Here is a 14314-nt window from a genome sequence, read left to right as displayed (position 1 = left end):
TTCAGCGACCTAAGAAATAAATCGCTTCAAGTTAAATTTAAATTTTTCCTGAATCCTTAACCTTTCAAATTTTATAATTACTTGGAAAATTTAAATATAATGTAAATAATTTAAATTGGATAATTTAAAAGCAGCCACATCAGAATCCATATCCATATCCACAGTCACATAAATGCAATTTAATTTGCAAGATCCCTGGAAGGAAAATATTGTCACTGCCAAGAATCCCCACCCAAATGAGAAAACTAGATAAGTCCTGGTGTGTTTTAGTTAAGTAACAAAACCTAGTTAAATGGACATTTAAAGCTTCTTTCTAATGAACCATCCCTTAAAAAAAAATTATTTGGGGCACCTGGGTGGCTCAGTAGGTTGAAGCCTCTACCTTCGGCTCAGGTTGTGGTCTCAGGATCCTGGGATCAGGCCCCGCCTTGGGCTCTCTGCTCCCCTTCTCTCTCTGGCTGCCTCTCTGCCTACTTAGGATCTCTCTCTGTCAAAATAAATAAATAAAATTTAAAAGAAATTATTTGAGAGAGAGATAGAAAGAGAAAGAGCATGAGCAGGGGGAGAGGCAGAGAAAGAAACAGACTTCCCGCTGAATGCAGAGTCCAACACGGGTTTCGATCCCACAACACTGAAATTATGATCTGAGCCAAAATCAAGAGTTGGGTGCTTAACTGACTGAGCCACCCAGGTGCTCAGAACCATTCCTTTTCAAGAAGTTGAAATCCCTGTGTTGTATGGGCTAAAAGGTCATGATTCATAGAATGTCTAAGACTTTGCTCGTGAAAACCTAATCATAATCAGATGGTTAGAGATGCTGGCAATTTAGGACCTGTAGGAATAAATGGGTGAACAAACTTCTGTAATCGAAAAATTCTTGACCTGCTTGGTTTTTGGTTTTCTTTTTGTTTTTACCCCAACCCACTCCTTAAATGTAGGCTTAATCTTCTTACTATTTGAGTTACTGGTTCAGCAGAAACCAGGAAAAACAGTAACTTGGGAGTCATAATGTTATCCAGCTGCATGTTTATTGTAAATACTGATAAGTTGTACTCAATAAATAGTTTTATATATTTTTTAAAAGTGTTGTATTTAGTGCTATGATGAACAAAACGGTGAGGGAGGTCCCAGGGCAGAGACTGGCCAGGACATAAATGTTAGTTATTATTATTGCTGCTGCTGTTGTTGTTATTGTTATTATTATTATTCCATTACATTACATTAGTTACATTTCTAAATCCATTTTGTTGAGAGAAGAAAAATAAGACATGTGAGAGGAGAGGGAGAAAGCACAAAAGGAATAAAGGGAAGCTAAGTGGGACAGGAATGAAGAATAGAGAGTGCTTTGAACAGAATGAACAGAAAAACCAACAAGGAGGAGAAGAAAGAGAAGAAAAAGAGTTGATGTTAGAAGCTGGGGGTGGGAGGGAAGAAGAAAGAAATGCTAGAATGGAACTCAGAATAATTGCTCGATGGACTTGAAAATGGCTATTTTGGGTATGGGTGAGCCAATGGAGTTTTCAGGACATTGTTTGAGAGTAGGACTAGTGCCATCATTGGCCAGACCCATACAAAATGAAAATGCAGGCCCCTTTGTTCAGAAATTATTAAGAATTACAAGATGGAGGGGCACCTGGGTGGCTCAGTGGGTTAAGCCTTTGCCTTCAGCTCAGGTCATGGTCTCAGGATCCTGGGATGGAGCCCTGCATCAGGCTCTCGGCTCAGCGAAGAGCCTGCTTCTCCCTCTCTCTCTGCCTGCCTCTCTGCCTACTTGTTATCTCTTTCTCTCTGTCAAATAAATAAATGAAAATCTTAAAGAAAAGGAATTACAAGATGGAGATGGCAGAGCATTAAGCCAAGAGCAACCACATTGGTTGCATATGATGAACCAGCCCTAAGAGCTTAGCACACAGCCTGGCATACAGCAAGTATTTAGTAAAAATGGTTGTTGAATGAACGGAACCTGGGGCTAATTACTTTTGAACTTCTCGGAGGACTGGCCCATATTTCGATGAACTGACTTTATTTGGCTCCAATTTCAAATTTCCTTCTATTGTTCTCTGCCACGGGATCCAGATCTTTATGGAACAACAGACTCCTGGACCTAGTTTTCACAGCAGGAATTCTCTGAGGCCTGGCAGGGCTTGGTTCATATCCTCCTGCACTTACAGAGTGTGGCCACTTGAGGTCACTGCACCAACAAGGCAGAAGTTGGAGGACTGGCCACTGCACCCCCAACTGCATCATGATGGCCCCAAAGAGTGAATAGCTCAAAGGCACCAGGAAGGTTAGTTATTAAAGCCAGTGTATAAAAACTGCCTCTCCTTTACATTTTGATACAGTTCTACAGTTCTATATGTAGGGCTTTTAAACTCCTTACGAAACATCTGAACAATGTTACCCAAGTCTTGAGAAGATGAAGATCAGGAAGTGAGCTCTAGGAGTGGGGAGGAGAGTCGTTCTGTAGAGATGTCCTACCTTATGAAACATGGTTCACCATGTCATGCTTAACATCAGAAGTATCTGGATGCAGATCATTCACTTCACAACTATGAACTGTGCTGGACAGCCAACAAAACAGACATTGTCTCTGTGCCAGGAAGTGGAGAGAGACTCAGTGATCTGTTTGCCTCCACAATATGTGCCTCAGAGGAGGCACATTGCCTCCAAAGACAGCAAAGAGACTCTTGACTTGTTTGAGATCCGGAGGGATCACTTAAGGGGATATGGAACCAAGAGTCTAACACAAGGACATGGTCCCGTTTCTATAACAGGAAGCAAATTTCAGGCAGTTTCCACCTATCGAGCATTCAAAAAAATGAAGGGTAGGTTCAGAAAATTCTGATATAAAACAAGGATACTTGGAAAAAAGAAGAAAAAACCCAGGATACTTGGTTAATGATTAGAAAAAAGTACATTTTTGTGTCTGGTTTGTATTTGTATTTTATCAAAGAGGAAGCTGAATTCTGGGCTTCCTGGTTTCAAAATACATGTCTGAAATAAATGATAGCCCTGGTCTCTAATGCTAATGCTAATTGAGCTCTGGGCTAGACATTATGCAAATATTATCTCCTTTAATCCCCACACAACTTGGTGAGCTAGGAGCTGTTACTGTCTCTAATTCACACTTGAAGAAACTGAGGTTTAGACAAGTTAACTAGCTCTCTGGAGGTCCAACATCTAGTAAAAGATGAGTTGGAATTTGAACCCAAGCAGTTAAATACCAGACCAGGGCAGCTGCCTTCTACTACCTTTTTCTGAGGGAGGAGCTTTGCCAAGATAGGTTATGAGCCTGCAGACAAGTGGCTCAAAGTAGAAGTTGTTAATGACGAAGAGTGTATGTACAGGTTAAATCCTTACTTTGAGGGTTAGTTTCCTACTGGACACAGAATGCATCTCCTGTCCTGCCAGTCTTCCTGGTTTGCCTTTCTCCTCCCAGGAGTCCTGAAGTAAGATTTTGAGTGGATCTCTGAAAGTCAAAATCTACTGACTGCAAAATAACCCTATATCTCTGTACAATCTGCCTGTGTGTGCCCCACAACCCTCAACCTCCTTAGACCAGACTGGTTATCTATCCCGTGCATAAAACAACACTGGAACAAGCTTCCTTGCTGACTTTTTTTTTTTTTTAATTAATGGGAGAAACAGGAACTGGTTGATAGCTCCATTTTCTTCAACTCACTAGCTGTGTGGCCTTGGGCAAGTGACTTAATTTCTTTTTCTTTTTTGAAGAGTTTTTATTTACTTATTTTTGAGGGAGAGAGAAAGCATGCATATACAAGTGGGAAGTGGGGGGAGAGGCAGAGGGAGAAGCAGACTCCCCACTGAGCAGGGAGCCTGACTCAATCCCAGGACCCTGGGATTATTACTTGAGCTGAAGGCAGACAGTTAACCAACTGAGCTCACCCAGGGGCCCGACAAGTGACTTAATTTCTAGAAGTCTGTTTGCTCATATTAAACTGGAGATAGTGAAAGTACCCCCATAGGTTTAAATTAGATTTCAGGAAAATTAGTGCTAATTAAATTCTAAGTTAAATTACTGATTAAGTTTGTAAAGATTAAATTAGATGATACAAAGGGCTTAACAAGTATGTTCGATAAATAGCTGTTGTGGTTTTATTTTGGTCTATAGCTGAAATTCTTTATATTTTAGAAATGTATCACTTAGAATAGGATTAGAATAGGCTTTTTTGCACATTTATTTGTTATATCTATGTCTGAAGTTAAAAATATATATAGTTATTTAGAACACTTAGCTTTAAATTCTTAGCCAAAACCTTCAGATGCTAACAGAACTGTCAGCAGTCACAAAGGGAACCAGCAAAAGCTGTTTCAGAAGGAGAAGTGGTATATGGACTTCCTTCTGTCTTGACTTGAATTGAGGGGAAGATATTGCTGCTTATGTTGAAGTAATCTCTATGGGAAGGTGTCGAAACAGGCCTGGAGTGAGGAGTGCCAAAGCAGGGCTGGCTTCCCAGGAGAGGGGCTAGGTTTGGGATCATGTCAGGATTGGTGAAGAGAAGAAGGTCTTGGGCAATGAATGCTCAGAAAAGGAATGTTCCATCGGGAAAGAGTCACCAAATAAGAAGGTGGCCTGTGCCACTTGCCCTGCTCTCTTCACCTTGCTTTACTCATCAGAATAATGAATTCTGGCCATGCACATTGACGGAACTAAGATGGTCTGCTCTTTCCTGCAGAGAGAACTGGCTTCCTCTTCTTTTTGTAGGACGATATAAAATTTGTCTTCATTTCATATGTTTTGGTTTCAGGCTCGATTTTCAAAAGGTTTATTTTCTTCTCTCAAGAGCTGAACCTCCAATTCAGATGTGCTAACACCAGGTGCCTCGATCCTTGTACATTCAGTCAGCTAAGAAAAAAACTCAGTTTTTTACTAAATAGAAACCATAGCATGAAGGGCCCAAACAGTGGGGGCCAGGTACTGGGGTTTGGCTTGACTGAAGGATAAAATTCAACCATGGTGTGGGGCGCCTGGGTGGCTCAGTGGGTTAAGCCGCTGCCTTCGGCTCGGGTCATGATCTCAGGGTCCTGGGATCGAGTCCCGCATCGGGCTCTCGGCTCAGCGGGGAGCCTGCTTCCCTCTCTCTCTCTGCCTGCTTCTCCATCTACTTGTGATTTCTCTCTGTCAAATAAATAAATAAAATCTTTAAAAAAAAAAAAAATTCAACCATGGTGAAACCAAAAGTCTATAGATATTGTTTCTTGGATTGAAGCCCTTGATTTAAGTGGGGATCATGGAATTTGAGGTACACACTTTCTGTTATAATGACAGATTTCTATTAAGGCAACTGACAACAACCCTATAAAATGTTACATTTGATGTCATTATGTATAGAGCAAATTTGAAAAAACTTTTTACAATTTGATAATTGTTCTAATTCTGAATTGTTACCCATCACAGATTAATCAAACTCCTACCTTATCCTCAGACCTGTTTGGCATGCTTCTTTCTAACTCGTCCTGAATTCTTTCCAATGGCTTCCGAGCTTCAGCATTGTCTGGTTTCAAAAATCCCTCCAGCATTCTCCCATTTGCACCAAAAAAAAAAAAAAAAAAAAAAAAAAAAAAGTCAACTCTGAACTTAAGGTCTTTAATGTAGTGTGACAGTGCTGGAGAGCTCAGGAAGAGATATTTTTGTTTTTGCGTATTCTTGCAGCTCGAGAAAACGGATTTCCCAGAGAAGCTCTGGATTCTTCTGTACCACTGAGACAGGCTCTTGGTAGAATGGGCAGTTGGATATAGCAGAGTTTCCTTAATCTTCCAAGCCAGTATGTACTAAGGTCAGTTGCATTTTGATTCCCTGGGGGCCAAGGGTACAAAAGCAAACAAAACTCGCAGTTGTATGAAAAGGAACTAATCAAAACAACTGCACACTATTAAAACAGTTGGTAGTGGAGCGGACAAATGTGCTAAATTGAATCTGGAGTTAGAGAAGGTTGTGATTAGATAGGGGAATTTTTCTGAAGGAGATATATTTGAGTTGAATTTTCCAGGGAGGACAGAAACTTCAGAATAATGGAAAGGAGGGCATTTATATATGTTAGTAGTGGTTATTATATGTGGCAGGCAGAATAATGGCTCCCCGAAGAGGTCCATGTCTTAATCCCAGACCTGTAAATATGTCAGACATCACAAAAGGGAGGTTGCAGATGTGATTAACGTTAAGACCTTAAGATGGAAGTTTGTCCAGGATGATATGGTTGGATTCAGACTAATCACAGGGGTCATTAAGAGCGGAGAATCTTTGATGGTCATCAGAGCGATATGTGACTAAAGAAGATGTGACTACGGAAGGCTGGTTAGAGAGATGCAATGTTGCTGACTTTAAAGACTGAGGAAGGGGGCTATAAGCCATGAAATCTGGGTAGCCTCTGTAAACTGGAAAAAGTAAGGAAACGAATTCTCTAGAAAGGAATGTAGTCATACTGACACCTTGATTTTAGCCCAGTGAGACCCTTGTTGCACTTCTAACCTACAGAACCTCAAGATAATAAATTTGAGTGTTTTAAGGTATTAATAAGTTTGTGGCAATTTGCTACAGCAACAATAGAAAACTAATATAATATGAGACAGGGATATGAGGAAGACACTACAATTGTGGTCATTTACAGATGGGGAAACTGAAATAGATACTAGGTTCTTGCTCAGTGTCACTCAGCTCTGAAATGAAGGAGCAGGGAATTAAATTGAAGATACGAATCTCCAGAGCTCATGTAAAACCACCTCCCAGACATTTTTGTGGGGAGAAGGATGGAGGCAATCTTCTAGTAAAAGCTCACTGAAGGGGTTAAGTTACACAGCTGGATAGTAAGGAGCTTGGTTCACTGGAAGGGTAGTTCAGAAACTTGGGTTAATGGGGACCGGAAAACAGGTCTCCCTCAGGGTTAGGTTTGCACTCCCTGATTATCTTCCTCAGTTGGTGCTTTGGTCATGACAAACTGGTTTACTCAGTGTCCCACAAGTCATTAAACAGGACTCTTCTACACTAGCACTTTGCCAAAGCCACTTCCTCTTTCCCATTTCTCTGATGCCTGCCCCTCTCCAGAGCTTCCACCCCTCCTCATCCCAACTACAGTCCCTGGAAGGCACTTGGGTTCAAGGATTTTAGGGACTAAGGCATGAAATCACACGTTGCTCTGGACCTCTCATGTAACCTTGCCATATAGTGTCATACTTTTTCGTCACTTAATTTTCCTGGTGCTTATGACTTATTTCCAAGGTGACTGGCCACTGTAAACTTCCTGCAGGGAGAGACATCAAGTCACCCCGAGCTGTAGTCATGGGGATTTTGGTCAACTGGGATTTTGCTGGTACATTCCTAAAATAAAAATTACTCCCACGCACAATTTGAGTTTCTGGAGTGTACATTTTCCTTCTCTGATTCTCCACCTCCGAGTGTACATCACCTCCTTGTTAAATGTTCCCGTAGCTTTTGCTATAGATCGAAGGTGATTATTTCATTGTCGACCTGTTTCATTACTAAGGTATCTCGAGCGCATTAGCAGAGTCTGGCACACACAGTACAAGAAGAATGTATGGCAAAGCCAGGCCAGTCACTATATAGCAACTGGGAGCAAGGGGAGGGGGAGAGCGGAAGGCAAAGTGTCTTCATTCCTCGCCTCGGCGGGCAGGACCCTGCGCTCTGACAGGTGCTAGAACAGAGACCAGGGTCCGGTCGCGCGCCCGCAAGCTTCCTCCCACACCCTCCGCGCGCCCCCGCGCTGTCTCCGCCCTCTCCACGCCCCCTCTCCGTCCCCTTGCGCGCGCGCCTCAGGCTGCTCGCCCCCGCTGTCCGCGCGGCGCCGCGCCTCGCCGGCTCCTTAGCTTCCAGCCAAGATGGCGGAGAATGGCGATGGTCTGGGGACTGTCCCGGAGCATGAACGGATCTTGCAGGAGATTGAGAGCACCGACACCGCCTGCGTGGGACCCACTCTCCGGTAAAGCTCGCATCCCCCCGGGACCTCGGGCTGCCGCCGCTGGCCGCTCATCAGGAGCCGAGCTGGGCGTCCGCCGCCGGCCGCGCGCCGGGCGTACCGACAGGTGGTGCGTGTGGAGGCGGGCGGGGGCGCTCCGGGGCGGTGGGCCGAGACCTGGGCCTGCCCGGGCGGGGAGGGGAGGAACGGGCGGCTGCACCTGTCGCTACAGCCCGCCTCAGCCCCGGGAGCTGTCACCGCGCAGCCGGTGGGTGTGGCCGCGGCGGCGCCTTTGACCCGGGGAGCCGCCGCGCCGCCCGGCCCTGACGGCCTGGGGTCCCGAGGACGCGCCTCGGGCCTCCCGGGCTCCCGGCGGGGCTGAGGGCGGCTGTGCTGGGGCGAAGGTTAACCGACAGTCGGCGTGACTGAGATGCCGAGGCGCCCGCAGGTGGAAACCCTGACGTGGAGGGCTGCAGCGGGCGTGGGAGAATTGAAGTTGAGCTGGAGTCGCCGGCACCATTATCCCTCAGCGCGGCCGGAGTGGGCGAGAAGGGAGCGTGGGCTGGCGGGCAGGAGCTGATGCTTAGGAGCGCGCCAGTGTGACCGAGCGCTCGCCCGGCGCGCCTTCTGGAGTGTGGGAAGCTTTTACTTACGAACATTTCATTAATTTTGCATTAACTTTCCCGTTGATTTTGAAAAAGATCTCCACCCTTTTAAAATAATACCAGATAATGAATATTCCAGACTGACCTGTTGCCCTAATAGAATATTAGCTGGACACTGTTGTGATCCACTAGATTAGGTTAGGCATTCTCACCAAGAATAAGTGCCTGTTTGGGGGTGCCTGGGTGGTTCAGATGGTTGGACCTCTGCGTTTGACTCAGGTAGTGATCTTCAGGTCCTGGGATCGAGCCCCACATTGGGCTCTTGGATCAGCGGGGAGTCTGCTTCTCCCTCTCCCTCTGCTTCTTCCTCGGCTTGTGTTCTCTCTTTGTCTTCTTCAGAAATGAATAAATAAAAAAATCTTAAAAAAAACAAAAGGATAAGTGTTTTTTAGGGGCGCCTCGCTGGCTTAGTGGGAAGAGCATGCTGCTCTCCGTCTCGGTGTCATGAGTTCGAGCCCTCCGCTGGGTGTAAAGATTATTTACAAGTAAATAAACTTTTTAAGAAAAAGAAGTACTTTTTTTTTTTTTTTTTTTTTAAGAGATCACAAGGTGATATCCTTGCCTAAGCTTTATTTGATTTAAAGAAAACTGGAATTCTCAAACTAAGTTTTGTATTGTAAAATACACATAACATAAAATTTACCATCTCAGCCATTTTGAAGGGTACAGTTCAGTAGTATTAAATACATTCACAATGTTGTGCAAGCATCCCCACCAACCATCTCCAGAATTCTTTCCATCAAAAGAAGTACCCTTTAAATGTAAAGTTTCAGCTTTCATATTGATGGTGAAATTGTTATTCACATATGGAAGTTAGAAGTGATTGTGCTTTAACATTATTTTCTTCAGTATAGGCTTCCTAGAAATGAAGTGCTGTATGTTTTGTGGACCTGTGGATGTAGTATCAAGTGAAGCTATTTCAAATTATAATGTAAATTAACCTTGCCCTGAGATTCCGGAGTGTTTTGCACGGGTCCTATCGCTGACGAAATGTGTGGTCATGGACAAAATCATTTAAGGTTTCTGAACCTCAATTTTCTTATTCCTGTACTTTGGTAGGGGGTGGGTCTTTAGAAGCCCGGGATATTAGAGACCTTGCCTATTTGTTCCCTACTGTATCCCTAACACCAAGCATGTGGTAGGCACCTGATAAGTTTTTTTTTTTTTTTTGGTCACATGAAGTTCTTGCTGTGATATGATAGACGTAATTAGTACACTTTCTTAATTTTCCAGCATGATGATTTCTTTTCATAAAACTCTGGTCATTTGGTAATGAAAGTAGAAATCATAGATCAAAAGGAAGCTTTGTTTTCCTCACTGCATAGTGAAAGTTAAAGAGTACAGTATGTATTATAGTTATCAGAACAGCCAATTTTTGAAAATAGTACAGGTTATGAAGAAGATACTTCCTCTTGGGAAAAAATGCTAGGCATTATCTTTGAAAAGAGATGAAATTAATTTAGAAGAAAATTTGAAATATATTGAGAGACTTTTGTGACATAAATAGAATATATGTGTTCACAGTGTTATTCTGTTCTCTTTTGCTGGGCAATTATGTCACCTCCTCACTTTGTTGAAACCCACACTGTTTTCTTTGGCCAACTTCAGTGACTCATACTTATCCTATATATACACTTGTCATCTCATTTAAAAGCAGACTTTCTATACACACATAGAAGGCACTGGTAGCAAGCCTTTCTCTTGAATAGTGTTTAAGCTATTACTGTTTTTTATCTTGGTTTCACTAAGTGCTAATATTAAAATTTAAAAAACCCTTTTATTGGAAAGTAAAAAGAATAGTGTGGAAATCATCATGAAGCCATCATCTTGCTTCAGTTCAACCCCCAGCCAGTGCCATTCGATCTGCTCCCGTCCACTCTCCCTAACCCTATATTATTTTGAAGCAAATTCTGGACATCAGTTCATCTGTAAATATTTTAGTATTAAGATTAATTTTTGTTACTTTCCACTTATCTTTTAGCTGGCCTTTTGGCTTATGATGTTGTTACCATTCTTACTATTTTTTTTTTCATCAGTGGGAGACTTTTTCAGTTGGATCTTTTCCTGATTTACTTTTTATTACTGATGATTAAGTGAGAAGCATGTTACATACTTTTCACAGGGTCTGGCATACAATATGGTTCTTTGACCACAGTGGAATTAGATTAGAAATCAGTAATAGAAAACTGGAGAATACCCAAATACTTGGACACTGAATAACAGACATCTAAATAACCCAAGGGTAAAAGAAGAAACCAGAAGAGAAGTTTAGATAGTGTTTTTGAACTGAATAAAATGAAAATGCGTTAGAATTTGTGGGGCACAGCTAAAGTAATACTTAGAAATTTATAACATTGAACATCTTTACTGGGAAAGAATGGTTTCAAATCAATGACCTCAGCTTCTAACTTAAGAAACTAGGGAAAGAAGAGCAAATGAAATCCAGAAGAGCCAAAGAAAGGAGCTGGTAAAGAAAGGAGATGATAAAGACTAGAGTGGAAATCAATGAAATAGAAAATAGAAAAACAAAGTCAGTGAAATGAAAACCTGGTTCTTTGAGATCTGTAAAATTGATAAACCTCTCAGAGAAAGAAAGGGAGGAGATGCTAATTATCTGGAATTACCAATTCCCGGTGCGCCTGGGTGGCTCAGTGGGTTAAAGCCTCTGCCTTCGGCTCAGGTCATGATCCCAGGGTCCTGGGATCGAGCCCCGCATCGGGCTCTCTGCTCGGTGAGGAGTCTGCTTCCTCCTCTGTCTTTGCCTGACTCTCTGCCTACTTGTGATCTCTGTCTGTCAAATAAATAAATAAAATCTTAATAAAAAAAAAAGGAATTACCAATTCCCGATACTGTATCAGTATGAGAGAGGTAGCATCGCTGCAGATTCTATAGCTATTAAAGGAATATTATGAATAATTTCATACCAATACATTTGACAACTTAGAAAAAATGGACAAATCCCTTGAAAGATAACAAACTGTCAAAATGATTTCCCCAAATTGATCTTTAGATTTGGATGATCTCATTCAGAATCCCAGCAGAAGGTTTTGTTGTTGTTGTTGTTGTTTTGGTAGAAATTGACAAGCTGATTCAAAGGTTCATATGGAAATGTATAGGACGTAGAAGAGTCAAACTGACTTGGGAAAAGATGAACAGAGTTAGAGAAGCTACACTGCTTTTAAGGTTTATTTGTAAAGCTATAATAATCAAGCCAGTGTGATATAAGCATCAAGAGAAACAAATAGATCAGTGAAACTGAATAACAGAATCCATAAATAGATTCACACAATTAATTTTTGACAGAAGTACAAAGGCAGTTCATTTGAAAGGGATAATTTTTTAAAATAATGGTTAAACAGTTGGATATCCATATGCAGAATAATGAACTTTGATCTATACTCTATACCATATTTAAAAAGTAACCCAAAGTAGATCATAAACCTAAACATAAGATGCAAAACTATAAACTCTTAGAAAAAAAAAATCTTTGTGACTTTGGTTAGACAAAGACTTCTTACATGCTATTCCAAAAGCATAATACATAAAAGAAAAAAAATGATAAATTGGACATCCACGTTGAGAGCTTGTGGTCTTCAAAGATACTGTTAAGAAAATGAAAAGCCACAGACAAGTAGAAAATTTCTGAAAATCACGTCTGATTTAAAAAAAAAGTTGTGTTCAAATTATATAAAAGAAGTCTTTAAGTCCAGATAAGAAACAATCCAATTAAAAAATGGTAGATGATTTAAGTAGATATTTCACAAAAGAAGGTACACACAGTGCAAAAAAGCACATGAAAGGATGATTAACAACATTAGTCATTAGAAAATGTAAACTCAAACTACAACATTGAATTATGCTGTTGGAATGTCAAAAGTTTAAAAAACTGACCATATACCATGTATAGGTGAGGTGGAACAACTGGCGCTCTCATGCGCTGCTTGTGGAAATTTCATAGTGTCATTTATCAAGTTGAGGAAGTTCCCTGCTATTCCTAGTTCATGTTTTTATTATGAAAGAGTGTTCGCTTTTTCACATGCTTTTTCTGCATCTATAGAGATGATCATGTGGGTTTTAATCCCTTATTGTAGTTGTGTGATATATTACATTAATTTTGAGGTATAAACCAACCTTGCATTATGACATAAATCCCACTTGGTCATAGTGTATAATCATTTTTATATGTTAGTGGGTTCTGCTTGCTAGTATTTTGTTTACAGTTTTTGCATGTGTATATTCACAAGAGATATTGGTCTATTATTTTTTGGTGATGTCTTTGTTTGATTTTGGTATGAGAATAATAGTATCTCAAAGAGTGAGTTGGTTAGTGTTCCTGGAATTGAGATGACCATGTGGGGTATTTTTCCCCCTTTGTATTTGTCATGTGATGTGGTACATTGAATTTATTTATTTATTTATTTATTTTTAATGTTGAATCTCTCTTGAATTCCTGGGTTAAATCCTGTTTGGTCATTGTGTATAATCCTTTTACTACATTGTTAGATTTGGTTTGTTAGTATTTTGTTGAGAATTTTTACATCTATCTTCATAGGAAATGTAAGTCTGTAATTTTTTTTTAAGATTTTATTTATTTACTTGACAGACAGAGATCACAAGTAGGCGGAGAGGCAGGCAGAGAGAGAGGGTGGAAGCAGGCTCCCTGCTGAGCAGAGAGCCTGATTCGGGGCTTGATCCCAGGACCCTGGGATCAGGACCTGAGCTGAAGGCAGAGGCTTTAACCCACTGAGCCACCCAGGTGCCCCAAGTCTATAATTCTTGTCTTTTTTTCTGGCTTTGGTATTAGAGTAGGGCTGGTCTCAGAATAAGTTAGGGAGTGTCCTTCCTCTTACACTTTTTGGAAGATTTGTGAAGGATTAGTGCTAATTCTTTAAATATTTGGTAGCATCCATCAGTAAAGCCACCTAACATTTCTTTGATGGGAGGTTTTTGATTACTGATCGAATTTCTCATAGAAATTCTAGTCTTTCTGAGTTAGTTTTGATAATTTGTATCTTTTGAGAAGTTTGTCCATTTCTTCTAGATTATCAAAATTGTTGGTGCAGTTGTTCATAGCATTTCTTGATAACACTTTTTATTTCTGTAAGGTCAGTATTAATGACCTTTCATTCTTGATTTTAATAATGTCAGTTTCTCTTTTTTCTCTTGGTCAGTCTAACTAAATGTTTGTTGGTTTCATGGATCATTTCAAAAAACCAGTTGGCTTTTGGTTTTATTGATTTTTGTGTATTGTTTTCTAATTATTTCATTTGTGTCTAATTTTTATTTCCTTTCTTCTGCTTGTGTTCTGTTGGTTTTCTTTTTATTGCTGCCCTATGATGGAAACTTAGGCTCTTGGTTTGAGATCTTTGTCATTTTTAAATACAAGCTTTTGCCACTATAAATTTCCCACTAAGCACTGTTTTGAGTTCATCCTGAAGTATTTTTGAAATTTCTTTTATGAGATGCCTTAGTGACTCAGGTCATGGTCCTGGAGTCCTGGGATTGAGCCGTATGTTGGGTTCCCTGCTCAGGGGTGAGTCTGCTTTTCCCTCTCAGGCTTCCTCTCCCTCTGCCCCTTTTCCCCTCTCATGCTCTCTCTCTCTCAAATAAATAAATAAAATATTTGAAAGAAAAATTTCTTTTATGATTTCTTTGACTCATTGGTTATTTAGAAATGTGTTAGTTTCCACATATTTGTGAGTGTCTTAAGTATCCTTG

At 40.9% G+C, this 14314-nt stretch overlaps 1 protein-coding gene across 7 annotated transcripts in view; it reads left to right on the top strand.

Moving 5' to 3' along the window:
* Positions 1–14314, top strand: part of EXOC6 (exocyst complex component 6) — a 364257-nt gene that overhangs the window by 128538 nt on the left and 221405 nt on the right. The window contains exon 1 of one of the 7 annotated variants that reach the window (XM_059169442.1): positions 7778–7955. The exons of 5 other annotated variants lie outside the window; for them this stretch is intronic. In XM_059169442.1, the coding sequence (XP_059025425.1) occupies positions 7855–7955 (101 nt within the window). In that variant the 5' untranslated portion in view covers positions 7778–7854. Of the gene's footprint in view, positions 1–7777; positions 7956–14314 lie in introns of those variants that run through there. One more of the 7 variants, XM_059169435.1, reaches the window with a different exon arrangement.

The sequence above is a fragment of the Mustela lutreola genome, chromosome 4 (genome assembly GCF_030435805.1).
Source record: "Mustela lutreola isolate mMusLut2 chromosome 4, mMusLut2.pri, whole genome shotgun sequence".
NCBI classification, from domain to species: domain Eukaryota; kingdom Metazoa; phylum Chordata; class Mammalia; order Carnivora; family Mustelidae; genus Mustela; species Mustela lutreola.
The sequence above is the reverse complement of the archived record's forward strand: the minus strand, read 5'-3'. Positions and strand labels throughout refer to the sequence as shown.